Consider the following 27,903-nt stretch of genomic DNA (forward strand, 5'->3'; position numbering starts at 1 on the left):
TGCGTGCTGTCTCTCCAAAATTGCTTTCTCTGCTGCATCTCTTTGATCCTTTATGAGGCCATGTAACACCTCCCTCCAATCCAGGCAGCTCTCAGCAGGGGTATGCTGGGAACTAGCCTTCAAAGAAGTACACCATAAAGAAAAAGGGCCAGCCTCACACCTGGGTGTTGCATACCAAAGGACCTTTAAAGCTGCAGGCTTAGGAAGGGGAAATGATTAGATAGTGTGACAGAGCAGAAAGGATTGGAGTAAGGGTTCCTCCATCTTGGATTTCTGTGAGCGTCTCTTCCTTCCTGTCTCCTTATACTTCATGCAGTATCAAAGAACAATTGGAATGACGCAAGAAACCAAAAGTAACTTATTACCTTGACAGGGATTTGACCCCATAAAGAAGGCTTGGTTTACCCAATCCTTGTTTATAAGAAAACTGACTCACACTCATTTGATTGAATTGGACCCCCCAGCACCTCAAGAAGTAATGCAGTTTTGTATCATGAATTTAATAGCTTCAAACCAGCCATGAACCAGAGTTGAGCATGTTTGAATGTCTTTGGGCCTCCAGGTCCTTTGGTGCTTTTTTGCATTTTTATCACAGTTGGCGCATTCATTGAACCGGCTCAATGCAGCATATTACCAAGCCGAGCTTGCACCTGTTTGGCTCGAACAACTAGCGCTCTGCTCTGGATGACTTTGACAACCACCTCTTCAGGTTCCCATTGGACCATCAAGATCACATCTTCAAGCCACCCCAAACTTAACCTGAACCGATAAAAGCATCACTTCGCTCCTCGTCCAAACCCAGTGGTTACTAACATTTCAAACTGCCCCGACTTTCAAACTGTTCCCTGTTAGCCCCCCAAAACTGATTGCTTGAATGCCACCCTCAAAACGTACAGAGAAAGCCTTAGGACAGACTTGCGCCTACTCACCATTTGGAGAACTACGACTCACTGCATTTGTACATGTTGCAACCCGCATAAAGGCATCTCAACGAGTTGTTCGCACACTAGATGCACCAAGTACTAAGAAAGATATGAACCTTTTTCAACAAGACATATCCTGTTTGGCAACATTGTTTGTGGTTACTTGCCTTTTACCTCTGCTACATGAGGAGTTCTTTCATCCGTGCATATTCTGTGTTCTTTCCACAGCGGTGGGATATTGTCAATTTATGTATAGAATGTTTTTATTGCATATTGGAATTTTCAATTGAAGTATTGTAAGGGGGCAGAAGTAAAGTTCGGAGACAAAGATGACATTGTTTTAGTTACAAACCTTTATTAACCAGTAAAAGGGTAGGAAACATGACCTCTCTGTGTCTAAGGCTAAGAGGGGTATCCCTGCCTCCAAGAAATCTAAGGAAAACATCAGGATGTCAAATAAATAGTCAGTCATTGTCGATCGCCAAAAACCCTGTTCTGACCATAACACTAGTAACTTAAATCTAATGTGCAAGGATGCTTTATTCAGAACTAAAGTAACATTCCATTGACTAGGGATTAGCTCCTTTCCCCTGGATTCCTTCCTGTTCTACTTGACAAGTTAGGAGCTCATTTCCTCCTTATGTGAGTTCTTTTACGTTGTAAAAATAAATAACATAAAAGAAAACAGTATTCACTCAGCCAGAGGAGTTGCCTGCATTTCCCTCAACTTTCCAAACATTCCCAAAGATGTACATCAAATGTTTCCAGCTTTCCCGTGAACACCTCTTTGTTCACGGAGGGTTTATGTCTGGTTCACTCTCCTAACAAACACACCCTAGGAGATTATAACGGGTCGTCTCTGTTAATCTCTTCCTTTTATCTCATATGGGCGCAAGTTCCAGGCTTGAAGTGATATATCACACCAGCTTGGTGTACTCTCCTGCAAAGCATATGATTTCTTCCTGACTGTATTTTTTGCTTTCAGGGTCGCAGACTCTCTTATTCTCTGGCTCTCATGTGGGTGCGGGTCCCAGGCTCACAACGCGGTATCACAATAGCTTGGTTGACTCTCTAGCCAAGCATATATTTCTTTCTGGACTTTCTCTGTTTCTCTCAGGGTCCCAGACCATTTTATTAACCAGACCTTCCAGGATTTTCCGGTATGAAATGGCAAATTTTGCGGCATGAAATGGCAAATTTTGCGGCACAAACCTTTATCTATTGCGGCATTTTTGCAGGACATTTTGGATTAACTGGAGGGTGTAAGGTTGCCACATTGCAGGAAATAGGCAGAGTGCAAGGCTTCAAGAGAGCCAGGGTATCATTATTGTGTATATTTTGTATTAATTTAATAGGAAGAGTCCCAGATGTCTGTGGCTTGGCAGAACAGTGTTTGATTTGGCTGCATTTCTGGTTTAATGTTCATGCCTATTTAATAGTATTAAAATATTCCCCTTCTATGTTCTCCAATCCCCCAAACACCCACACACCTCTCTCACCAACACACATCTCACCAACTCTCCATCACAACTTACATTCCTTAACCTCTCACTCTGTCATACAACTACTCACGTGCTATGTCACACTGTCAAGTCACAATTTGCACTGCCCAGCCCCTGCCACACTCCAAATCATACTCCCAACTCACACCTTACACTCTACAATTCCTCCTGCAATATACAGTCCTTCATTTTTTTGTGCTGCTTCTGCATCTTGCATCTTTTCTCCCATTCTATCACACTCTTCCCTCATCCTTTTCCCCAATCTGGAGGTCACTGCCTCTTTCTGGTCAACCGCTTCCTCTCTGCTTTCTGGCTCACTGACCACACGCTCCCTCTACTTTCTGTACCTCTGCTCGCTCTCAGATTTCTGGCCCACTGCATCACTGCTTCCTCTGCTCTCTTGTGCAGCGCTTCCTCCTCTGACCCTCTGCTCTCCCTCTGCTTTCTTGCCACTTCACATCTCACCCATCACTCTCCCTCTCTCTCACAGTGTAACCATTTTTTTATTTTTTTAAAATTTAGATTTTGACCCAGTTCCTCAAATAACGGGGCATTTAAAAAAAGAACGGAGGATATGCTATTTTTAGACAACCCATTTTTGGAAATGAGCAGATCACCTTATTCTCAAAGGTGACCGGCGCATTTCCAGAGGCTTGAGCTGTAGCGCAAATTGTGCGCTGGCAAGCTGTCTTGAATGGTGTTCTGGGTTGTTTGACCGAAGTTTAATTATTTGTGGTGTAATTGACCGTAGTCAATTTTGCTGCAAATTGGTTTGCACTTCAGACAAAAAAACCAAAATGTACCTTTCACCACTGCCCCACCCCCTCCCCTACTTAACTGCTTGGACGCTGCCGCTTCCCCTGCAACCCTGTGGTGCCAGATCCGTCCCTCTAAAGCGGGTCGGATCTGACTCCTCAGGGTCCCTTTTTCGTTATTTCCTTTTTTTTCTGTCCCCGCCTCCATTTTTCAGGAAAAAGGGGAAAACACTTCTGCAACCACCCTAGACCATAAATACTGAACATGGGGGGCGGGTGACACCCCCGCAACACATGTTCAGTATTTATAAAAATCGATCGAATAGTACTCGATGAAATTAGTCAAATTGTAACATTCGATAGATTTTTGTCATCAAAATGGGCAGTACTTTGAATAGAATCGCTCTCCCGACAGTGTTCTGCAAGCTCCCAGCGCCTTTCACAGGGACAGGCACTCCAAGTGCCTGGTGCTGTAAAATGCGACCCAAAAAATGCATTTTTATCCTGTTTGAGGAACAGAAATGCAAGCGACTCAGCAGCGGTTCATACTGTAAAAGAAATGCATGACAGGGTCAGGAAAGACCCTGTCATGCAGTGGCAGCCCCATATCCTGTGCGCGTATGGTTGCCAACAATTTCTGCACATTTAAAAGTGCATCTTGCTTGGAAATGAGGGATGCGCTTTTCAATTGACAGAAACGCCACTTTATTTGATCAAGGAGGTGAAAAAGGCCATCTGAATGGGCGCGCATATAAAATGTGCCCATTGATGTGTCCCTTGTGGATTGGGCTGCACTTTTTTGGGGTGCAAGTGATTTCATTTCTTGTGTAAAAAAAAGTTGAGAACCTGGCACCCTGAGGATTATTTTTTTTAAAACAGTAATTTTTGCAGATTACTTTAAAAAAAAAATTGTAATTTTTTAAAAAATTTTTTATAGATGCTGTTTTTGCGCAAAACGGGGGTTTTCGCGGCATTTTATGGGATCGCAAAATCGCTATAAGCTGGAGGGTCTGATTAACTTGCTCTCATATGGGTGTGGATCCAAGACTCCCAATAATGGCTCTTGCCTGCTTGGTTTACTCTCCTGCCAAGCACACAATTGTTTCTATCTCTCTTTGTTTTTCTCAGCATCCTAGTGCCTCTTATCTTGTGCTCTGTAGTTGTTCCTCATACCTCCCAGACCTGTAGCAACTCTCAGTCTGCCCACATACCTGTTTGTGTGGTTCCCGCATTCCGAGCAGTGATGCTCCACTGTGAGGCTCCGGTAGCGTTCAGGTGCTCTCTCAGGTCAGCAGAGTCTCAGAGTCTCAGTCGGTTACTCCTTCTTTCTCAGGCTGTGGTTTCTGCCTACAGCTGCATTCAGGTGTCTCCTCTCATCAGTGGTTGCTTCACCTGTCACTGCTTCCTTCGGTTTCCAGCAGCTCCACGGACTTCGGGACGCCCCAGAGAGTTTCCTTGGCAGCGGTCGGTGTAGTTTCTTTGTCCTGGACTATCGCCGTGCTCCCATTCGCCTCCGTGCATGCCGTCTCGTGGTGCATTTCCCGGTTCACAAGCAGAGGGGTCCACGCTAATTTGCAAACCTTAATTTTCAGATTGTTGTGCAAGAATAAAGGCCATAATAGAAGATACACAGTTGAGAGTACTATATTAGGGAAAAGTGAGAGTGACATGAAGTGGAACATCTGCTTATAACAATCATCAAATCTGATTGGATGTCTTCATATACCTTCATGTAATGGAATCCACCGTCAGAACACAAAACCAAAACAGAAGCAAATCAATCGTGGTAGTTAACGTGTGAGTCCATGTCCAAAATGACCAGAGTGATCGATCTTTGTGATTGATCTGAACATGTTGCAACTATCTATTCCATCTGTCATTCTCATTTAACTTTTGAGTATGCACGTCCTTTTTGCATAGACTTGCATAATAACCTGGCAGTTGTGCCTGTTATTTATGAGAAAACCTGAAGTAAGTGTCTTCAAATGCTTCTTAGAACTAAGAGCATATTTGGAAGCTACATGCGATATCTGAAAACAATGCGTATGTCACATTTAGAAAGTGGACCAAATGCGGATGCAAACATAAGGTAAACGGGTTTGGGGACTGGATTAATACTGATCATTATCTTTCCGAGCATAGTGTGTGGCTAAGCGAGAAACCTGCAGTGCAACCATCTTGTTTTTTTAAGCACACTAAGAGGGAGTGACCCAACTGTTTTTATGGATTTGAAACCACCAAGGATTCCTTAACTCCCCCAGTATTTTTATGACTTTCTGCCTCACTGCTTTGGCCCTTTGTGCGCCTTTGTGCGCCTGAAATTTATAGGAACAAGGCGGCAAGTTCCATCAATTATGGCTGATGTGTATTATCTGACGGCATTGTTATTTCCTTGTACGGCGTATATAATGTGCGTGTGCAAACATATAAACGCCATGTTTTTCATGAACTTAAGCTCGCTAAACAGCAGGCTGGGCACTGCAGACCAAATACTTGCTTTGGCATTGTGCAGCTTCTTACATAACTCTATGTAACCCAACATACATTCAGGCTATCCATGGCCTTAGGTCGTCTGGCTCAGAAACAAAGCCTATCACTTTACTTTTTTATTGTTTTTTTTTATTTTTATAACGCACCTAATACCATACATGACTTTTGGTTTCTAAGCACGGATCGGGGGTTGGAACCTCTGTTGCTCTGCGTGATCTTGCCTTCAAGACCAGTGCATTGCCCATGTGATATCCTCCAGTCACTTGTTGATGCATCTCACAGCACTGTCCATTCTTGTACATAAATGTAATAATTCAGCATTAGGGTTGACCATTTGTTTTTTTTTTACCTCACCAATGTTAGATGGGATATATTTATGCATGTTTGAGAGAACGCCAAGTTGGGCCTCTCCTCTGCCAGTGTAATTCATGTTGTTTGTGGATTGAGGTTGCCATTGCCCATTATTACCAGAAATTCAGCGCAAGGAACAGGTGCAAAGACACATATGTTGATTATAAATCAAGTGTCAGAAGACACACTTGGTTAAGAGATTTTTAAGAGGTTTTTCTTAAATCGGGAGCTAGTTTAAATGTATTAATATGCCATTACTTTACAATAGATGGTTTAGAAATAACATGGGCCTCCCCTACAAAGCAAAGAGCTAGATGAAAGGGATCTTGGGGCAACAGCGTTTGAGATGGGGGCGGGCAGTTAGTCATTGACAATGGTCTTAAGGTCTAGCATGGCCATGGGTAGCCAATGGATGGATACAAATCCAAACAATACCCACAACATTTGTGGGTGTGTGCCTCATGTACCATCATTCTACAAGCGTCTGATCCCATGCCAATCAGTGTGACTTATAGACAATGCTTGCAGCACCACCCTATTGCCAACACCTCAAAACATTAGGAGAAGTTTATAGTTAGACTTTTCACCTCATTATTGTAATACTTTTTAAACTACTGATTCCAGACATCGGAAGTTTCATGTGCCATGCATGAGAAGGCCAAGGCCACCCAGTCATGTTTTTTCAATGGATCCAGGGAATTGTACTTTGTTCTTTCTCACTTGAAGCTTAAGAAAACTAAAAGTCCCAGAATTCCACACATGCATCACCACAGGAAACTTGAGACCTCTGTAACTCCTGCCTCCTTGCCACATCAGGAGAGTGAAACAGTTGAGCTTGGACTGCAATGTTATCATTGACCTCAAACGTACAAGAAAGATTTTTGATTTGCCTCCATCTGCAAAGTTAGGATGGTATATTGTGATTTGCCCCTAGCCACTAGTGCCCCACTTCAGTCCCCCACTTCAGTCTCTAAAAGAGTTGCAGTAAATATATCAGAAAAGGTATGCGACATTTGAGGATATGGCTTGGAGCCACCCAAAGGCAGTCACTGAGAAAGCGGTGTGTAGGCTTATACAAACCACACATGGAATCCACAGCATGCAAGAACACATTTGCATTAAACTCCGAAATAATTAAGGATGTGAATTAATTAACCATCTGAAAGTGGCCACTGTGCACATTTCCCAGCTAGCATAGTAGCATTTCAGACCCATTGTCCACAAAAGGTTTGGGCCACTAATTACCAAAGATATTCATGCAGCTAAGGTCAAGCTTGAATAAAACATTTTGATATTTCCTAGGATACAGCTTATTTTTGAGAAACAATTTGATAGCCACAAAATAAAATGTTTGATGTAAAGGGTGCATTCCCTCACTAAAATGTAATGCTGTGTAATGCGCACCACTGATAAAGCTGCTCATGATCAATCACACATCAGAACATGTTCTAATACCCAGAAACCATGTCCGATCAGGACATTTGAAAGCAGGGAATCTGCCTAATACAATATTCAATTGAAACGGCATGGCTTTGCAGCTCTCATACTGCCGCATGTCAGGAGTGAGACGTATGAGAAAGTCAAATACAACTGTTGGCTTCATCAATGATTGTTTTTAATAGGACGTCCGTTCAAGGAACAGGTATAAATAAAGTGGCTGAAAGCACACTTGGATAAGACAGTTGTATTGCGCCAGTAGTTCATTGTACAGCTGAAATTAAGCCATTAGAACTTGGACTGGCAGGCCAACGGTTTAATGCTACTGTTTGATTAAGATAGCTCAAACAAATCCCAGGAGTTTGTGTTTTGGATATGGCGGGGCAGGTACTGAGCATAAATAGCCATAGGAAATAGTATGGCAGTGAGTAGTCAATGGGTGGGTAAATAACCAAACAACACCTACAAGATCTGTGTCCTGCCGCACATGCTATCTCCCTCCTAGCATACAATCGTTTTGGCTAATAGGTGGCACTGGTGTGTGTCACATAATAGCCAAAACTAAACAATGAAGATCTGTAAACCTACTAACCCTAGTGGGGTTTGTAATATTATATGCCACCTATTCTAGGATGGCCATCATTTTGGGAGCTGCAGCCTACACGCATTCTTAATTCTGATTGTATAGCAAACATAAGGCAAAGTAGCATTCATGAACCCATTTTTACTAAAGGCAAGCAACGCCCTGCACCATATAGATCAATTTCATGATTGAATTATGTGTGAGAAGTTCTTTCAAAGAAGCAAAAACGAGACCAAAAGAATGGTTCACGGCTGGTCTGGCCATCCCACAGACTAAGACCAATGAGCAATAACTGTTCTGTTAGTTCATGAATAGCTCTTCCATTGTTGAAAAGGTTGCTTTGAGTAAGAGTCTTAAGATAGAAGTTTCAGCTACGGAGGGTTGCATCTATTTTAACCTCTAGTATAACCTCTAGTAAAAGATTTTCCTTTAAAAAAACGAGTGCCTAAGGCTCAATGGTTAAAGAGCTTCAGTATTGATAACAATTGGGACCTACGCTCTTTGATGTTTGCAAGGGATTTATATGGCATGAGCCTAGCATTGAAGCAAGGGCGCGCTAGACATAGTGGATGTGCTGAGTGGTGAAAGATGCAGGGGTTGCAGAACAGATTGAGCCACCAAAACCGACACTATGGTGCGAGCTAGCCTCTATTTTCTTTCACTCTACTGTTTCTCTGTGGGTATTTAACCTTTGGCCACCTAAATCTCGGATGCCCAGGTGAACAAGGATCTCCCCTTTTCTAGCCTCTCAGGCCCAGTGGTTTTACCACCATCTGCTGATCAACCCCTTGGCTGTTTTACCTATTTGGCACTTCTGTATCCTTTCTGACCATCATTCTTATCCAACCTCTTCCTTATTCTAATGCCCTCCTCCTTCCCCTTTCCACTCCTCTCTTTCAAACTCCTCCTGTTTCAACTCTCCTTCTCCTTTCTCCTGTTCTGTTCCTTCTCCAACATCCCACACAATAATTCTTCTCTCCCTTGCCTCCGTTGTCTTCCTGTCATCTCTCTATATCTCTCTCCTTCTGTCTCTCTCTTACCTTTCTTCCTCCTCACCCACTTTGCTCTTTCCCATCTCCGATTCTAACCTCTCCTCACAAGTCTCCACCATCTATTGGTGTAGCTCAGCAAGGCATATCTGTAGTCCAGCTTCCTCTTGACCAGACTGAAGAATTAAACCATGTTTGTGCTGCCTTGTAAATGTCTGCTTTTACAGGGATTGTGAGGTGATTCCTTGTGAAGGTCTGATAGGGCATCATGATGAGTTGTAGGTCATATCTGAATGGACAGACATTAAAATGCAGGTGGCCATTTTGAATTGATGCCATGTGGCCTGTACGTTTGTTTTGTAATAAAGGGTATAGATGCCTTCCTGTTTGCTGCCTTTTCTGCTGTTAAATGGGTTTGAGTATGGGTAATTCAAAGTGTCTGAGGCCTTTTTGCTCACCTTTTCTTGGGAGTTTGGAATTGCTATTTCCAATGGGGTTGCAAGGGAAAACATATTTTGCTTGAGCAAGCTCTGTCCACTGTGTTTTTTCTGGGTCATAGAAGGTGAGGAGTTGGGATGTTCCTTACTTTCCCCCCATTCTGGTTTTTGGTGTACCTCACCTTTACTCCTGGGTAGTGTGGTTGCTCGTTCCAATTAAAATGGTGGTGTGATTCCTAAGAAGATTGTATAGTTTTGAGGATAGGGCTTATCCTGCCCCCCAATGTCTTAACTCGAGACACATGCTCAGGGTTTTCCCCACCCACTGTTGCATTGAAAGCAGTTGGGATATTGGATTTGTGGGAAATGTAGGACAATGTGTATGGAGACTGGGGTATGTAGAACAAGTTGTTTCCCTGGATAGTTTTTGCCCTTGCACACAAATGGTCAGTGGCCTTTTGGTACACTTCTGTTCGCCATAGATAAAAGAGAACTGTACTGTTTGGATTTATATACTTGTTCTGGAAACGCAAAGTTTAAAATTGCAACTGTTTGGCAGATTCTTGTGTCTAGAAGGGCTTCCGTGCAGGCCCATCCAAAGTGACCACATTTGAAATCCCTCCACCCAATGTCTTCTTCCTCTTTCTTAAACCTGTTCTCTTTGACACACTCAGGCCCTCCCCCATCCCCAAGTCTGGCACTACTTCTGGATAAGGATGTGGACATATATATCTAGTGCTCATTGACTATTCTTTACATGCTTCTTGACAGACCCTAGCTATATGGCCAGTAGAACAACATGCATAGCACTAAGGCACAGACATATCCAGGTTCCCATGTGGTCTTTTGCCCTGTTCTCTTTTCTGCCCCTCCCAGTGTCAGGTATGGCCAACTCAGGTCTACTCAAAGGCTGTAATCTGTTCTCTGTGACCAGCAGAGATTGATTTCCAGGGGATCTGAACTGCAATCTGCAATCCTTCCGATTCAAGGGGGATTATTACTATACTCTCAACCTGAGAGCATTTCAGTCTGTCTTCCTCTCTCTCTCCCTTTCTCTGTCCCTGTATCCATCTCTCTGTCTCTCTCTTTCTCTCTCTATCTTACTCTTTGTCTATCTCTCTTTCCTCAGCAAGTCCTTCCAATTCACTAGTGTGTCTACCCTGCTAAGGAGCTACTGGATTTGCTACCTGCATCTGGTCGTGGTCAACGCTGGTTGTCTATTTTGGACATCACTTTCCACTTTCTTCTCTCTGCCCCATCCAAATCCTCAACCTCTACCTACTGCTGATGTATTTCTCTCTTCCAATCTCCCCTGTTTCAACTTGCCTTCTCCTTTCTCATCCTCTGCTCCCCCTTCAATGTCATCCTCCCCAACACATTCCTTCGCATTCCTCTGCTTCTTTCTGTCTCCCTCTTTCTCTCTCACTCCCTTCTCCCTCCTCCACCGCTAGCATCTTCCTCACAATTACACAATCACAAATAATTCAGAATTTTGTATTTATTTGTATTCATTGAGCATTGTTGCAAAAGCGCCGAACAAAATGGTACAACAATTGAAGATTCTAATAACAATTTAATCAAAACAGAGGAGGAAACTCAAATAAGTAAGAAAAGATGTTAGTTGTTAGAAAGAGATGAGGGTAGGTGTGCTTTAAGTGAAAATGCATAGAGTGGTCGTTGAACAAATGGATAGAGGAAGGGTGTACCAATGTTTTGGAGCAAGGAGGGTACAAGGGAAAACTGGATGATGCACTAGTGCTTCTGAGAATAGTAAAAAGGTAGATCGTGTATGCATTTGTAGAAGAAAGTTAAAAGGATAAGAGCAGAAAAGTAATCAATCGAAATTAGAGAAGTAATAAGAAACTTGCAGACATGAAAACATAGGAAAGAGTAAGCATCACAAATGTTAAACAAATAGAAACAACAGGAGCAGGCACTGTAAGTGATCATTCCTAGGTTGCTAGCAGAGGTAGATAAGTGGAGGAAAAGAGAGGGAAAGAGGGGGGAAAATAGGAAGATATACAAGCAAAGAGATGGATAGTGTAGAATGAGAAAAGCAGAAAAGCGCCTCCCCCTCTTCCTTCTCCTTGATCTTCTTCTTTGGCTCCAATCTATCCATCATGATTCTTCATATATTCTCCTTCTTTCTCTCGCACAGTTCTACAAGGCATGTCAGCACTACAGCTTCCCACTAACCAAAATGGGAAAATAGAGACTTTTGTATGGCGTATGTTCATTGATAAACTTTGGCATTCAGGAGGTTCCTTGCAGTGAACTGATTTGGAATGAGAGTTTGTGTTTCAGATCTCAGAGGAAAATGCTTTGAACATTTTTAATGTATGCTAGGTAGCTTGGATGTTTATTTGGTGAGACTGAAGTCTAGATTTCGCATCTATGTTCTGCCTTTTCTGCAATACATGGATTGCAGAAAAGCCTGGGTACTTTGAAATGCTGGGGTCTTTTACTTGGCATTCCAAGGCAAGAACTTCAGACAACCAGACAATAAAAACACTCCTCTAAGGAAAAAGGCTTGGTTCACCTCTTTGCAAGGAAAACAGGGTGTATTTTATATACAAAAAGGAAAAAGGTGACAGAAAGTTCTGTAGAACCAAACTACCATGGAGCGCATTGTTTGTTCAAAGCAAGTATGAGGATTAAAGGGAAGATAATGTCACTTGTGACATAAATAGTATACAGCGTTAATCCCCAACCCTCATTGGCTACCACCTATTACATACTACCAGTCTCCTATAGTCCCTTGATCTATTAGCCACATCTTAATCTACCCGATCCTTCTAAAACGTTGTCTCCCTACTCCATCCTCTTGATTCTCTGCTACCTGATTGGCATGGTACATGAAATGTTACCCTTTCCATTAGCTTAGTCACGTGGTGTGCACCTGGTTGTTCACATGAGCTCAGTGGAAATCTCCAGTCAAACTGGCTCCTTAAAATAATGGTGCGCTTCTCTTGATGCCAGACAAGCAGGCTTCCCACCATACCTCCCGTTGCTGAACTAAATTTGTTTGCCTCACCACCTGCTCCAGATGTTGCAAATCACACTAATCAACAAAACTTTGCATGAATTTAGGTCTTCTGAATTACCGGCGTCTGGTAGTTCAAATGTGATGGCCATTCTCCTGGGGGGTGCTAGTGTATCAAATTCTAGAATTGAACTTTTGGCAGCTCAAGACCATTACCGCGGCTCCCATGAGTTTGTCCTTCCGGATGGGTGTGGCACTGCCTGTGCTCGATCATTCACATTACATTCTGGTTTCGCAGGCCTGCAGCTCGATACATTTAAACTTTTATCTGTTTGGCCTTAAGGCTTCTGTGCTCTGTTTCACTGCTGGGGCTTGGGAAGGAGAGATTATTCTAACTCTTTATCGCACTACGCTGCCACACTTCTAACAGGGACTGAAAAGAACTAAGCCTCACTTCCACTATGACAGTGCTTCAGTATTTATCGTGCCTCGCACCAGTGTCTTCGTCATCATGGCTATGCAATATATTTGGACTGGTATACTACAATATCACTCATGCTCTCTACCTGGACCTATCTACACTTTGATGACTATTACAGTACACCTATATTTATTATTCCCATTTTGCAAGTTCCACTCCCTTGCAGCTGCGCACGTTCACATTCGATATTATGTGAATAAAATGGTCCGTGACATGGATGTACGTTAAACAAAGTCAAATAAAAGCAAAAGAGTGTCTCAAAGAATATATATGAACCTATCTTGAAACAATATGAAAATACTTAAGAATACGATGTAACTAGAACACTAAGAAAAACATGTACTCAATGATGCAGTATTTACCAATACTAAGAAGAATGAAATGTTCACTGGTCAATAGCTGTAAATACACTGAAACGCAAGGTAGAAAGAATACATAGAAGTTTGCTGTGAGAGGAATATATTCAACGTTTAGGACTACCATTTGAACAAGATGAATGACGGCTCATGTCTATCAACCCAACTACCTCAAAATACGAGCCCAGTGTTTAAACGTGGAAAGATGATAAAGAAGCTGTTTTCCTTGCGAAATAGGGGAGTACATTGGCTTTGAACCAAGGATGCTATTGAAAGAGATGAAGGAAAAGTATGAAGGGAGTCTATGAGCAGACCATGTGCAAGGACCTTTTTCTCAAAGGTTAAGAGGAACAAGAACATTTACTGATGCCAAATATTGGATGATTAAAAGGCATAAAGTCAAATTTGGATAGAGTGAGCAAGTCTCTAAAGGCTAAAGAGAGAATTGCACCCAACAAAAATGGAATCAAATTATGTTAAAAGCACCATCAATATGGACAATTTCACGGTCTTGCAACACTTGATGAGGAGCTCTAAAACACAGGCTATTCATTAGGCCTGGAGCTAAGAAAGTGTTGTACCCACACTCCCTCGAATGACCGGAGACAGTGCAGACTGGCAAGGTCAATCTTCAAATAGAAGACACTGGCTTGAGGCCTACCAATGTGAGAGGGTGGCCTAATTGGGAAACAAAAGAAGAGCTGACACATCTCCAACCACCTGGGTTTCATTTCTATGTGTGTGCTGCTAACAAGCCGAATGTCCAAGATTGGATTTAATTGCCAAACAAATATGATTAGCCTGCCATGCACTTCTACATACAACATTGGAAAGTATTAGTTTGCTGCCACATTTTCTGCTGTGACGAGTACCCTACACCATGTGGATAGATGTAGCTCAGGGTGTGTCTTACAGAACAGAGACCACCAATGGGGAACTAACACGCACATTTTCTATAAGTACACATGATCATGATCCCCTAATCCAATCCCACCCCTCGATAAGTTCTTGAAGTTTGCCACGTAGGATGATGTCATAGATGATGCATCTAGCATTATATAAGCTACAAATAAGTGATAAGACATTGTGATCTTGCATGAGTCGAATTAATAAATGTTTATTCACCCTGCTTTAATTCTTGAGATCAAAGCAGTATTTTACCATCTACTTTGAGTCTGTCTAGTTATTGGGTCTGAAGTATTTTAATGGTAATTCCATCTAGCACAACAGATGCTTCAAGCTGCTCGAGCACAGTATCCCACAAGAAGACTTTCCTGTTAGAGAGGGATTGCAATATCTTGGATTTTCCTAGCCCTCCCAAACTTCCTATGTAACCTCACTTTTTCCTGCAGAGAAATCATTCTGGTATGACCTTGCCAGGCAAGAATATTCTGAAACAGCAATTGGGAATGGGTGAATTACAGAAGGATATAAGGGAGCCAATCTGCTATGGTATTCTGCCTTTAAAGAGGGGTACATTCCAGCTCCCCTCCCTTTAGTTGATTAATCACTGGAAACTCAAAGAAGCAAAAGAATACATATGGAAACTAGCTGCAAGTGCAGTCTGCTCCACACATCTCTGCCATAGAGGTGAAGACCAAGATGTTCAAGGAAAAGTTACTCTTTTCTCCTTCACCATTGCAAGGGAATATATACGGTGGCAGCTGGCTGGACAAGACCTACTTCAGCTTAGACCACTGGGCTGAGGAACTGCTCATTGAAGGTGGTAGAAGATGGCTGAAGACACTGATCCGGGTCCCCTCAGCATCTAGAAGCCAAACCAGCTCTGAGCCCTGTTAACCTGTTTCAATCCATCAGTTGGTGAGCTAGTCTGGCTATTTTAAGACACTTTTCTAGCTGCACTAATTACCTGTTCATACCATTGACAAGTGTTGCTTTTTTGATCTGCTGCTGTGCCACTGAGCAGCAGACATGACACCTGGCCTGTTCTTTTGTTCCTGGTTCAGGAGAGTTTAGCCATGCTGAGCTCCTCTTAAGGTAAATGATGTGTTGAACGTCCTGCACTTCACATTGAAGAGTGAGAAATCTGGAGAACGGATGAGTCCATCAGATTTGACCAGGCTTTGGAAAATCTGTCATGTGATTCATTGGGATATTTTAGGGGTGGGGATGTGACAATTGGAGAAACTAGTGGTAGCAGACTAGGTTACTCTGAGGGCCAGGGAATCCTGGTGTCAATATAATATCACCGCTAGAGGCAGTACATGGTGGGTCCTCCACATTCCTCCCTCACTCCTAAAGTTCCAGACAAATAGTAAGAAAGTCCCTAACCCCACAACTCCAATGTCCAAACAAGACAAGCCCCATTTGTTTCAAAGTAATCCCCACTTCCGGCTGTGGGGAAAAAGGGATAAGGCATACCCCATCCTGGGGCTGGTGTCATATGTCGAATAGACCGCAGGGGAAGTTCCCCTCCACAAAACGAACAAATCCCAGAGGGATCCATAGTATCAGTTTAAATCAAACCCTTATCCACACAACCAGAAAGTACATGTGTAGTACACTAGATGTGGAAGGTAAATTCATACAACCCCTTCATGCACAAGAAATGGCACCCCTTCCCTGAGCCAGAACAGCACAGTGGAACACTCCCCTTCCCTATTTAGAAGCATGGCCTGAACAAAAACATTACTTGTATTTCCTTACAGCCTCAGGGAAAATGTAAGCAAAAAGACACCAACAAAAGTACCCCTGCGTTTATCCTTATGCTTGCAGAAAAGGAAGAAATCTAGAAACTAATCTCACCAAACAAACGGCCATGCAACCTAGCATTTGTTTGAAGTCAGGACATCTCCGGATATGACCTCTGAAGGCACTATTAGGCAGCAGGGGACGCCCTCTTCTCAAAACATCCAAATGCAGGTGGGATCCACAGTATCAGTTTAAACGGAACCCAGAAAATACAAGTGGAGTACACAGATGCAGAAGGTAAATTCACACAACCCCCTCCATGCAAAAGAAATGCCATCTCTTCCCTGAGCAAGAATAGTACAGTGGAAAACTCCCCTTTCCTATTCAGTAGCATGGCCTACACAAGCACATTATTTATATTTCTATAGAACATCATTAGAAATGCTGTTCGGATGCACGTTGAGCCCCCATGCCCACCAAAACGAAATCAAGAATAACCTTGCATTTTGTTGCAGTCATAATACCCTAGAAGCGGCATACACTGTTTAAAGTGCAAGTTTAACAATAAATGGCACTTCGTTGTTTACAAAAGGGTAATACCTGAGAGATGCAATTTCTTATAGCTGCTATCTGGATTGCGAGTACCACCAAGCCAGAGATATGCAGCCCCTGAACACCAAGCACATCAAATACGGCACTAGGCATGCTAAAGGGCTATGCCGATGAAACTCAGAGCAGAACCCTCCTTTTGGACCTTCAGAGCCTAAACCAAGTCCTGGCTCGCCAACAAGTACTCTTCCACTGCCTGACTCTTCATTCACTGCCTCATCACTGTATCGTCGTATGTTTGCCTTCTGACCACCATGTAACCCGGTCACCTGCTCTTAGTGTCATTATCATGTATGTATATTTATAATTTGTTGTAACTTGCTCTAAGTCTCTGGCTCTCAGTTACCCCATGGTTCAACGCGCGGTACAAATAAAGAAACTAAACTAAACTAAACTAAACTAAACTAAACTAAACTAAGGGGATGATGTCCACTGCCCCAGTCCCCACTCGCCAGTGGGACGTCTCAGCTTCCATTGGGCCATACCGCATGCATTTTAACCATATTTGCCCACTACGAAAGGACACACACAGAGGAGGCAAGGTGTCACTTTGCTGCTGAGAAAGGAGACGCACATTTACATGGTGAGCTATACAGAGCAGCTAGTACAGTCCATTACACGGGACGTGAGACACTACTGAACATCAGAGTAGAGTAGTAGATTTCAGAGGGATTGCTTGTTGGCAAAGCACGCAATGTATCTTTTGCTATGGACACTTGCGACATTAACAAGATAATTTAAGCGCTGGATGGTATCTTGAGAATGGAAGAAAGGGCGAACAATCCGAATGCATGTTGAGGCATGCTCTAAACCATTGTTGAACTTCGTCAACATAATTAGTCTGAGTGTGCGGTATCAACTCAAGAAAAATGCATAGCAAGCTAAATTCCAAATGACAAGAAATAATAGTGTACATACATGTTAGAACACAATAAGATGGTATAGATGAGATAATCCTATTACTGAAATAAAGTTCCTATTTGGGATCTATGAACCACGTTATCTTGAATGTAGCCGATCGCACAACACTGAAACATGGTCTTATTTTCTAAATATTTTTTTTTTTTATTCTTGTTGAAGATGCATTTGAGTGAACAGACCCTATTGAATATGAAACGTTGGCGTAGTTTTTGAAGTTTCAAGTTACCTACATAAATTTTCGTTTCAACAAATGAGAAGGTATTTAAGATGATGTTATCAGCATAATAAACACGTAGCCCTGAGAAGCCTGGGATCAGATAATAAACCACGAAGCAAGTTAAGGAAGGGTATCCTTGGAATGCTGTGTGGTCCTGTACAAATATACCAAAACATTCCTTTCACCAGTGTGACCCAGTTTAAATAAGCTGCATTTAGTACAGAATGTCTTCATTAAATACAATGAATACAGTCTGCATAGCTGTGATATTTCACAACTAGATGTTCTCTTCGTAGATCTGATGCATATATACAAACACACAGGAGTGCACATACAAAGCTATTCACTAATGTGGGCCTGGCAGCAATGTAGCTAGCGCTGAGCAAATAAACCCCCTTCAAGAAAGTAATGTCAGTTTCTGAATCCAAGTCCAGAACTCACACTCTGGATCGATTGAGGGCAAGGAAATCATGTTCATAAACACATATTGGTTGTACATTCCGAGTTGATGGTATTCCTGCTGGAAATACCACCATAATCGGTTACCATTAACCCCTCTGAGATCCCCTCATTTTTGTTAATGGGGGCCAGCTCCACTGGCATGAGGAGAAAGTACAGAAAAACGGCACATGTGGAACTGGCTACTTCTCCCTTTTGCACCATGTATTTAGGGAGATGGGAAAATGACACAGACCAATTATGCACTGCATCACACCTAAGCCAAAACATTACAAAAAACGTAGCTTTGTTATATGTGCAAACAGTGCAATCGTGGTTAGCATACTAACCCTGATTGCACATTTTATAATGTTTTAAACACTGGCATGTTTTGCACTAAGGTTTTGATATATTATGCGTTAATGTGTTGATTGTATCGTCTAAATGATTTAATAACGCTATGATTTGAGAATGTTTTGGCAAATCTGTTTCCCAAAGGCTACACTCGAGCCAAATTCGGACGACGGGCACAGAGTCCCTTAGGTACAGTTGAAACTCCTTGTCAACGAGATTCAGTTGTCCCGAAGAATTACTGTTTGCCAGTTATATAGACGTATGTCTGCTACTCTGCTAAGACGCTAAGTTTTTAGAATATTTTGGCAAATGTGTTCTGTGTGTGCAGTGTGACAGGCATGGCAAATGAGGGACACGCCTACAAACCCATTGTGCCTAATTTGCAAAATAATTTGCATAAATAAATTGATGTGGTTCTTTTTTTCCATGCCAGATATTGGGGAATTAACCTATTTCCTTGTTCAAAAGGGAGACCTATTAAACTCCTCTGATGAATTTACCATACCTGGACTTCGGTCCACCAAGGGCGTTCAACCAACAGTGCTTTGAAACCATACCAATGGAGAAAGGCGCTATACAAATGACAATTATATTGCATTACATTACATGCATATGTGATAGGCTACCAGAACTGATGGTGTGATGCTAAAACATTTTAGGGACCTGTTACTAAAATGTAAACAGTGAAAATAAGTATCTTCTAATTAATAAGTATAGAATAAATAATATTCTATCCCTTTGAGGGATAGAAATGTGAGTGCAACAAAGCGGATTCATAAAACTTTTGTTACATGTTTTGTTGTCTACACATGTGTATGGGTATCCCATTTGTGTATTCAGGCTGTGCTTCGAAATTCACAGAAACACCCTCTTGCCCCACCCACCCTCTCCCGCCCCCAGCTTGCACCATTGTGCATAAACACCATGATGGCAGATTGTGTCTTCTTCTGCATTCCCCCCATTGACCTTGCCACCTGACCCTCCCAACCTCCCAACCTCCCAACCTGTGTCAAAAAAGTTGGAGTCATTTTTGACAACTCATCATTTTGCCCCTCAAATCCATGCACACACTAAAAAAAAGACAATGTTGCAGCTGCATGCCCTTAGCCACATCCTTCCACTGCTCATTAAGTGGCAGTGTGTCTAGGTCACATCTGCCCTAGACATGTCTCGCCTTAACTATTGCAATAGTCTTCTCTCTGGGCTTCCTAAGAACCCTACCCACCAACTGCACGTGGTGCATATTAAGGCAGGCATGCTCCTACCAGGACTCACATCCAGAGATGCCATCATCCAGGCCCTGCATTCTCGCCAATGGCTCCCCGTTAGACAGAGGATTGACTTTCAGATTCTCTCCCGTATTCACAGTCTATTCCTTGAACAGATAATAAGCACATGCCTCCTGGGAAGACGTTTGGGATCCTTAGGTTGTAAAACACTTGTGGAGCCAGTATTTGATTTTAAAAAAAGAGACTGTCGCGTATGGCTGGATGCTGCAGGAACATATCTCTGGAACAATGTTCCATTGTCCATCTGAAAGGTGGAGAAGCACTCCATTTCCGCAGAAGACTTTAGACTTTCCTGTTTAAGAGTTCCTTTGGAGTGGACTGCTGGGAATACTTCACATTTTATCTACCTACTGCTTAGGTTGCTTTTCCTCCTGCTGGGCACTTCCTTCTTTTCCTCTGATACTCTTGACTTGTGTTGCACGTAAATGTACTTAGCTCTCTCCCACTCATTTGCCTTTGCACTTTACCAATTCGAATGTCCACAAAAGCCAGTGAAAGATTGGAATCATCTCGCCCCCTCCGTTTTGCTGGCAACACTACAAAAAGGCTTGCCAATCGTGGGTACCATATACAAACCCAATACATAAATACATGGAGCGAGATGTGCATTGTAAAGTGTCCATCATTGGTGCAGACATTCAGATACCCTTTGTGAACTGGGCAAACTCGGTTTGGAAAGAAGTCAGAGGGCTGTGCTAGCACGTATCAGCACGTGCATACAAACTAATAGTGTTACTTGAGCCCACTTAGTACATTGTGATTCACAAAAGGTTGTCAGTTCATTTACTCCTATTATTCAATAATATACATATATGTAAAAAAAGAAAGGGGGCACATACCACCGATGAGAGTTACTTGATTCTTTGCATTTAATCAAAGAACCATTTGGGAATATAAGAATGACCAAAGATCATTATTGACAGCTATTTCTCTGATAAAGGGTTGTATACTTGAAACATAAGTGTATGATACTATGATCCACACAGTGGCTGGTGCTCATTTTACTTTTCACAGCATTCAACGAAACAATAAAATATTTGTGGCCATGACCCATAAGTACTGATTGCACAACCTCGGGATCTGAATGCAAGGAACATTGGTAGTAGCATATCTCATTCCATCACAGTCTGAGGGCTGTCCTTCTCATTCCTGGCAAGCATGTTTCCTTTCTCTTTGTGCTTAGTTTTAGAAGCAGAGGGGCTTAGAGTGGAAGCTGGGTTGCAGGGAAAGGCTCGTTGTGAACATGCTCAATTGGAATTGCAGATATTTGATAAACAATTACACACATTTTTATATGTATGAAATCCTCCTCATATGTGTATGGTTGATTTCTTTCAGGATCCTGCCCACGTGAATACTTAGAATGCCAGAATGGCAAGTGCTACAAACCAGAACAAAGATGCAATTTTCAGGATGACTGTGGTGATAATACCGATGAAGATGAATGTGGCACCTCCTGCACATTTGAGAAGGGAAGATGTGGCTGGCAAAATTCCAAGGCTGACAATTTTGACTGGGTTCTGGGAGTTGGTTCCATGTATAGCCTCCGACCTCCCAGAGACCACACGGTTGGAAATGGAAATGGTATGTACTTAAATCACTAATCTGCATCGTAACCTTGGTGTCCAGTCACTTTTCACAGAATAAGAATTGTCCAAGTCCACTGCCACGCACTCTAGGCAAATGAATAGATTGAATTAAAATAATGTTGTGGCGCTTCATTTACCATGTCTCTAAATGGATTAGATGTTTAACGTTTCACTAAAATTATACTAATGTTATGTAATTTATTATTATTATTATTATTATTATTATTATTATTATTATTATTATTATTATTATTATTTATGTACACATGTATTCCATTTGTCATCCCACAAGTCTGCAAGTCTGCATACTGAAAAAATGTGTTTTATGTTAGATGTATAATACCTGAATAGTGGTCATTGTAAACCACAAAGTAGCGACAACAAGACAGTTAAATAATGGCCACAAAGGTATTTTGAAAAGTGAATGTTTACAGCCAATTCTCTCCTTTTGCACCAAACTTTAACATTGTTTGCCCCTATTTGGGGCAGCCATTTACACAGTGTTTATTTTAGTGTGACTGCTAATGTACTTTCCTCTAATGTGTGTTACTTTTGAAAACTATTTTTCCATGTCCTCTTATAATATATAATTTGTAAACTATTTATGAGTGTATCTTTGATTCTTGTAGAATGTGACCCACTGCGTACTGCAGGTTATCAATTATTTGGATGCCTTAGTAGGCCTGGATGCATTGTCATGCACAGACATCGAATCACCCACATTTGACTGGTTTTGAACAGGTTGAAACTTGAGCACATTTTCTGAAGTGCTCATCTGAGGTTCGACCACCTGAATTCAATGGCAGCACATTTCTGGAGCTCCTTTTCAGTGTCAGGAAGCTTTAAGAGAGGCAATAGGTTGTTGCTAGAGGCAAGCCTAGGAAATCCAGGGAAGGGTTGATGCATTACTTGAGTAAGAAGAAGGGTTGTGCGAGGCTGTAAGTAACTGGGGCCCAGACAGTTACATCTAGGGTTGGTTTTGCATACACAATGCTGTGGAATGAATTCAATGATTTGAAGTGTGTGAGCAACAAAGGTGCCATCCCCATTAATTCTGAGTAAAACGTCACATCAGTTAGCATCCGCCTCTTAAAGGGAGTGTATGTGTCATGAAATTAATTCTGTTCTGCAGGAGTACACGGGTGAGTTGCAGTGAAGTGACTTACTCAGATCTCCTACTTCTACAAACCAACAGTGATCCCAATCATGAAGGTAAAACAGGCTCAGTTATGAGATATACCGCCTTCAGCTTTTGTTGTAATGTGGGCCAAGTGAAGGCTATTTTTTAAAGAGCGGTGTGAACAGGATTCAGCATCAACCCAAACAGAAATGAATAACACTCAAACATAAAGGGAATGGCCAATCAATAAGCATATATATACTTTAATTAAACACCATCCGCAAGAAAACTAAATAGAAAAACACTGTACAAAACCCACCCCTCTGGAAAGAGCAGATACTATACAGCATTCTGAATAATGAAGCAGGGGAAGAAAAGGCAATAATTAACTACAATAATTATAAAACGGATATGTTCTGCAGTGAAAAGGGACACATAGTGATTTTGCCAGTTTCTAGGGCCCACAAATAGACCAAGAGCACAGTCACTAGTCAATGGCGCCTTTCACTGGTCTATGTGGTTCTTCAATGACAGACCTGGTTTCTAGGTGCTGTTCTGATGGTTTCAACGCTGCATCATGAATTATTTTGAAAGGACAGTTCAGCAGTTTGAAGATTGGCTGAGGCCCAAATGCAGCTCTGGAGAGTCCTGATGGTTTGAATCATCATAGTTGTTCAACGGCCTGAAATGCAGTAATCCTAGCTTTTTGGTTCTCAGGTGCTGGGCATCCCCCTTACGTGTCCCAAGGGCAAGTGTAGTGATTGTTCACGGGCTCCCAAAGCAAACGCAGCTGAGTCCATGCACCACAATGATGGCCTGCACTTCAGTGTAGCTGGCAGAAATGCAGCAGGTCACACCAAATGAACCCTGAGAATGGGTAGGGAAGAGATAAATTCTTCCCTGGACACACAGGGCCTCATTACAAGTGTGACAGTCTGGAAACAAGGGTGCCGGTAAAATCACTGACAACCTTGTTTCCAGACCGCCACACTATGAGTCTACCTGCTCGGGCTGAGTCAGCATGGCACCGTTAGTAACCGTGCTGGTGCTTCCGAGTCCTCAATCCCACAGAGTCCTATGGGACTCCATGGGAATGGGGAATTACAAAATCCGGCACCTGACTTCCCTCGCTTCCGGGACTTGTAATTGCTTTGGAAAGTCAAATCTTCAAACAGAGTCCAATTCTTCTCTAGGTTTTTGTTCCATTTTTTCAAAGTGAATTTGAGAAGGAGCGTGTGCGAATCACTGTGATCCGTCACTTCTCCCCAAGGCAGAGCCTGTCCCTGTGAGGCTAGTGAGGTGAGACCGCTCTGCAACACCATCTCTAGGCACTGGTGTAACAGGGTGCCCTCAGCCCCCGCAGTGAGGAGGCCCATGCTGCCTGTGCCCTGTGTGGGGGCAGTGGCAATGTGGCCCTCAGCAGGACATGCGGAAGGGCCTGCAGATTTTATGTCACACCACTGTCCCTAGGGATAGAGACCCCACCTTTGGGGACAAGGGCTCATGCTCTTGCTAGGAAACATACTGTGGGATGTTTTTATCCATGCATCCAAGCCCTACCTCAAAACTGTGCAGTACTGACATGGAAAACATCATGATGGCCAGAGCTTCCCAGAAAATGCACAGGGAAATGCATGAAGAATAGGCTGCCACTCATTTTTGCCGATGTTATGGGCACAGAAGGGCACTGCCTAAAACCACCATTGGACTACCCACACAGTAGTCTGAAACCATTGGGAATGGCAATGCTGATTGCCAAAAGCAACCTAGAATTGTGGGGAATTCATTTTCTTAAATCCCAAAAATGGTTGCATTACCAGTACTCACCACTATCAGAAAGCCGGCGTTTTAAAACCACCAGACTTTGTGTAAAACTGAATAAATGAACCCAAGGCAGGCCAAAGAAAGACTTACTGATAGGTGGATCCAATGTAAAGTTATATTCTGAAGTGACTTGAAGGTTTATAACAAGACTGGCTGAGCTGTGGATTTCAGCAGTTTAAGTACATTTGGACTGAAAGACACTAAAAATCTAAATGTTTAAAAGAAATGAGTGACCTACTTTTGAGTGTCACATAGGTTGCAATTGTTTAAATGTCATAGTTTTGAACTTAGAATCAGCATTCTAGCTGCATATGTAAACATTGTCTTGACTTAAACTGGGTAACTAAAAGTGACATTAGCTGGGGTTTGGCTTAAGGAACTGAATTCTGCCCACCAGCTACCCCCGACAGGAGATGAGACTTGCACAACAGCTGTGTTCCCAGGCCTAGCTGTCCTTTTGCTGCTCCCACCAAAAGGGATATGACACTTCTCTGATTGAATTACCTGGGCTCTGCAGGAAATTGAACAAAGCCCTGTCCTGACTCAGGCAAATGTTTTATTATGGGGGCCGTAAAAAGTGGCTTCCTCCTGAAGGAAAGGGGAGGAGCACTGCCTGTGAGAGCAAGCTGGCTTGGCAGAACTGGAAAAACCAGAAATTCAACCTTGTGCTGGGGGGAAACCACACCCCTTTGGGGCCAGAACATAACTCTAAAAAGATGGATCATTCATAGAGCGGACTTGTGAAAATTATTTAAATGATACCATAATTCTTGTGATTTTTCTGCCCACATTTTGAGAGGTTTTTAGAACCGGTGGCATGATCTGGGGGCAAGCTAGCAGTTAAGAGGGTATTACTTAAAATGTATGCATGTTAAAAATCTGACACTTCATCAAGTAATGTCCATACTCCTTGCGCACATGTGTGTAAATTTGGGGTAATGTCCGATATTGCGAAACCAGTTAAAAAGTGCAAATGTCGCCATTTCTGAATGCAAGCTCCCAGAAAGAGCAGATTTGGACAGGGTATACCTCCTGTCATATGTGATGGGTGCTTGTAATTTTAAACAAATGTGTACCTGTGCGAATATGTCTTTTTGATCAAATATAGATTGTGTGTAAAGTTGACAGGGGTGGGTCCTCTGTATCATAAACAGACCTCATCATGATGACACTTCATTTCATTCCCCCAATCAAGGGGAAGAGGATGAAGTGGCCAATGACAAGTGGAGAGGGGTAGAGCCTAGTGATGCTGCACACACACCCATTTTCAAAACACATAAAAGCAGAAAGTCAGGACAGATAGGGACCTTCAAATCCATTTGCTGCGGGACGCTCTGCTGGGAAAATCCATACTTTACCTCCCTCAACCTTCAGAGAGCCAACATAGAGACTTCAATCTATCCACATCCAGAGATCCAGACTTCAAATCTATCAATATCCAGAACCAGAGGCAGAGCAGAGCTGACCCATACCACTGTTAGCAGAACCAGAGAGCTGACCCAGATCACTGTGAAGTGCCGAGACCAGACCAGAGTCCAGTCTAAAACCTGACCAGAGCCGTGGCGAGGCCCATTTATTTTAAAATTATATTGTGAGTACCTAGCAAGACTGTGCAGAACCAATCTCTTAGTTAAAATAATATAATTCAATCTATTTTAATCTAAGTAGAACTGCCTCCTAACTGTCACCTGTCATTTGTAAAGCTGTCACCTGTCATTTTCTAGTTGCTAGCTGTCACTTGTCTTTTTGAACTTTAAAATTTAAAATCTGAAAAACTACCTTTATTTAATCGCTCATATCTCCGTGACCGTTTGTCCTAGGGACTTGCAGTAACTTTCCTCTGAAAGCTAGGAATCTTGGCTTTTCAACGCACCTAGAACCGCATTCCCTATCATTTTGCCGCAATCGCGAAAAACGCACTCGCGAATTTGCCGCGATTTGCAAATTTCTCCACGTGTGAAAACAGAAGTTTTCTTGCTTTCCTTGCTTTCCTTGCTAAAAATTCGTTTGCCTCGTAAGAACCATCCCTGAATCATTGCTAGAGTGAGCATGGACTAATATTAACTAGATACCACTCACCCTGAACCTCTAGGGGGAATTAAAAGCATTTTAGCATATTTTTCACTTCATTGCCAGCATATGTAAAAGCATTTTGGGCCTGTGTTTAAAACTCCGATCTGTAGTCTAAGCTTGCTGGGGTGAACTGAATTACATTTGATTGCATTTCTGAGAACTGTGTGCTTTCCTTCCATTTCCTTGCATTGCATAAAGGGGGGAGGGGATTGCCAGAGAAAAGTGATTACATTGTTTTGTTGAAATCATATTGAGTATTTTCTGTATTGCATTTTTCATTCAACATTACATCCATCTGAACTTATATAAAGTATTCTCTACCACCTTATTCTTCTGTTCCTATTCACAAGTGTGCTAGTGCCAGACTATCCATTATTGATTACTGATCAGATTAAGTGTGATATTCAATTATTAATGTATTATAAAGTGTGATATATATATATATTGTTTAAATTCTCAAATAAACCTTTTAACTTGCAAAACAGAACCACTTCTTGGCTCAGTGGGGTCGGGGGGATTCCAAGAGAGGGGTGTTATATAGGGGTAGTCATCCAGAACGCATGAACTGGACATAAAGATATATCAATAAGGGTTTTCATTCAGTATTCTAGACTAGGCGTTGACTTAGCTGTAGTGTTGAATTGAATCCTCTTACAATACCAATAATACTCCTCACAAAAAATCCAGTAAACAAAGGCATGAAGAACATACCAAAATATGTTATTGTCATCAGGAAATTCTGATTTTTCCCTTGGAAGTAAAACCTAACTTGTACTACTGAGATAAGGAAAATGGTCTGTGGAGGGGTACAGAGTGAAAAAGAAACAAAGAGAAAGGACTGCGAGAATGCACCAGGGAAGACCAACAGCAATGTAATAAAAGAAGGAGGCGGAGACTGGGAAGAGAGAGAGAGAACCCATGAGTTACAACTTCGCTCCCAGGCATATGCAGAAGAAAAGCTGGGCAGGATGCATCCCGTAACTGAGAGAGAGGGAGAAGAGAAACATCAGTTGCACAGCGTCGGGAAGGAGAATGGAGGAGAACAACCAAGGGGGATGCAATGCGTTGTTATCCCAGATGAAAAATAAGTGATGGTATGACCACACCAGTGCAGTGGTGAACAATGCCTAAACACTTCCTTGGAAGCTACACAGAACATACCGGCAAACCAGATATCACTGAGGTTGTACATGAGACAACAGGAGAGAGGAACACAGGAAGAATGTAGAGACGCCAACCCGACAATAAGAAGAGAAGGTTCCAAACAGGCAGTAAACCAGGTGATTTCATCCCTAATAGGTAACAGGGAAAGTGGGAGACTGGGCAGGGGCACTGAAAATCATTACTGGAAAGCTCATACTCCTCTCAGTTGGAATCAGATATTGACATTGAATGAAGAGAAAGAGAATAATTACTGGAATGCTCAGACTAGTCCCAGTCGAGATAAAGTATTAACATGGAATCCTAATCCTTACTCAAAAATGTATACACAAGGTAGCCAAGGAGAAAAACTTGAGATACTTCAAAATA

The 27,903-nt window shown here is 42.3% G+C and overlaps 1 protein-coding gene across 1 annotated transcript in view; it reads left to right on the plus strand.

Moving 5' to 3' along the window:
* MALRD1 (MAM and LDL receptor class A domain containing 1) overlaps positions 1-27,903 on the plus strand; it is a 3,359,462-nt gene that overhangs the window by 1,605,770 nt on the left and 1,725,789 nt on the right. Inside the window, exon 30 of the mRNA XM_069646615.1 lies at positions 21,106-21,351. Within this exon, the coding sequence (XP_069502716.1) occupies positions 21,106-21,351 (246 nt within the window). The remainder of the gene's footprint in view (positions 1-21,105; positions 21,352-27,903) is intronic.

This window comes from Ambystoma mexicanum, chromosome 2q (genome assembly GCF_040938575.1).
Source record: "Ambystoma mexicanum isolate Mex_15411 chromosome 2q, UKY_AmexF1_1, whole genome shotgun sequence".
NCBI classification, from domain to species: Eukaryota; Metazoa; Chordata; class Amphibia; order Caudata; family Ambystomatidae; genus Ambystoma; species Ambystoma mexicanum.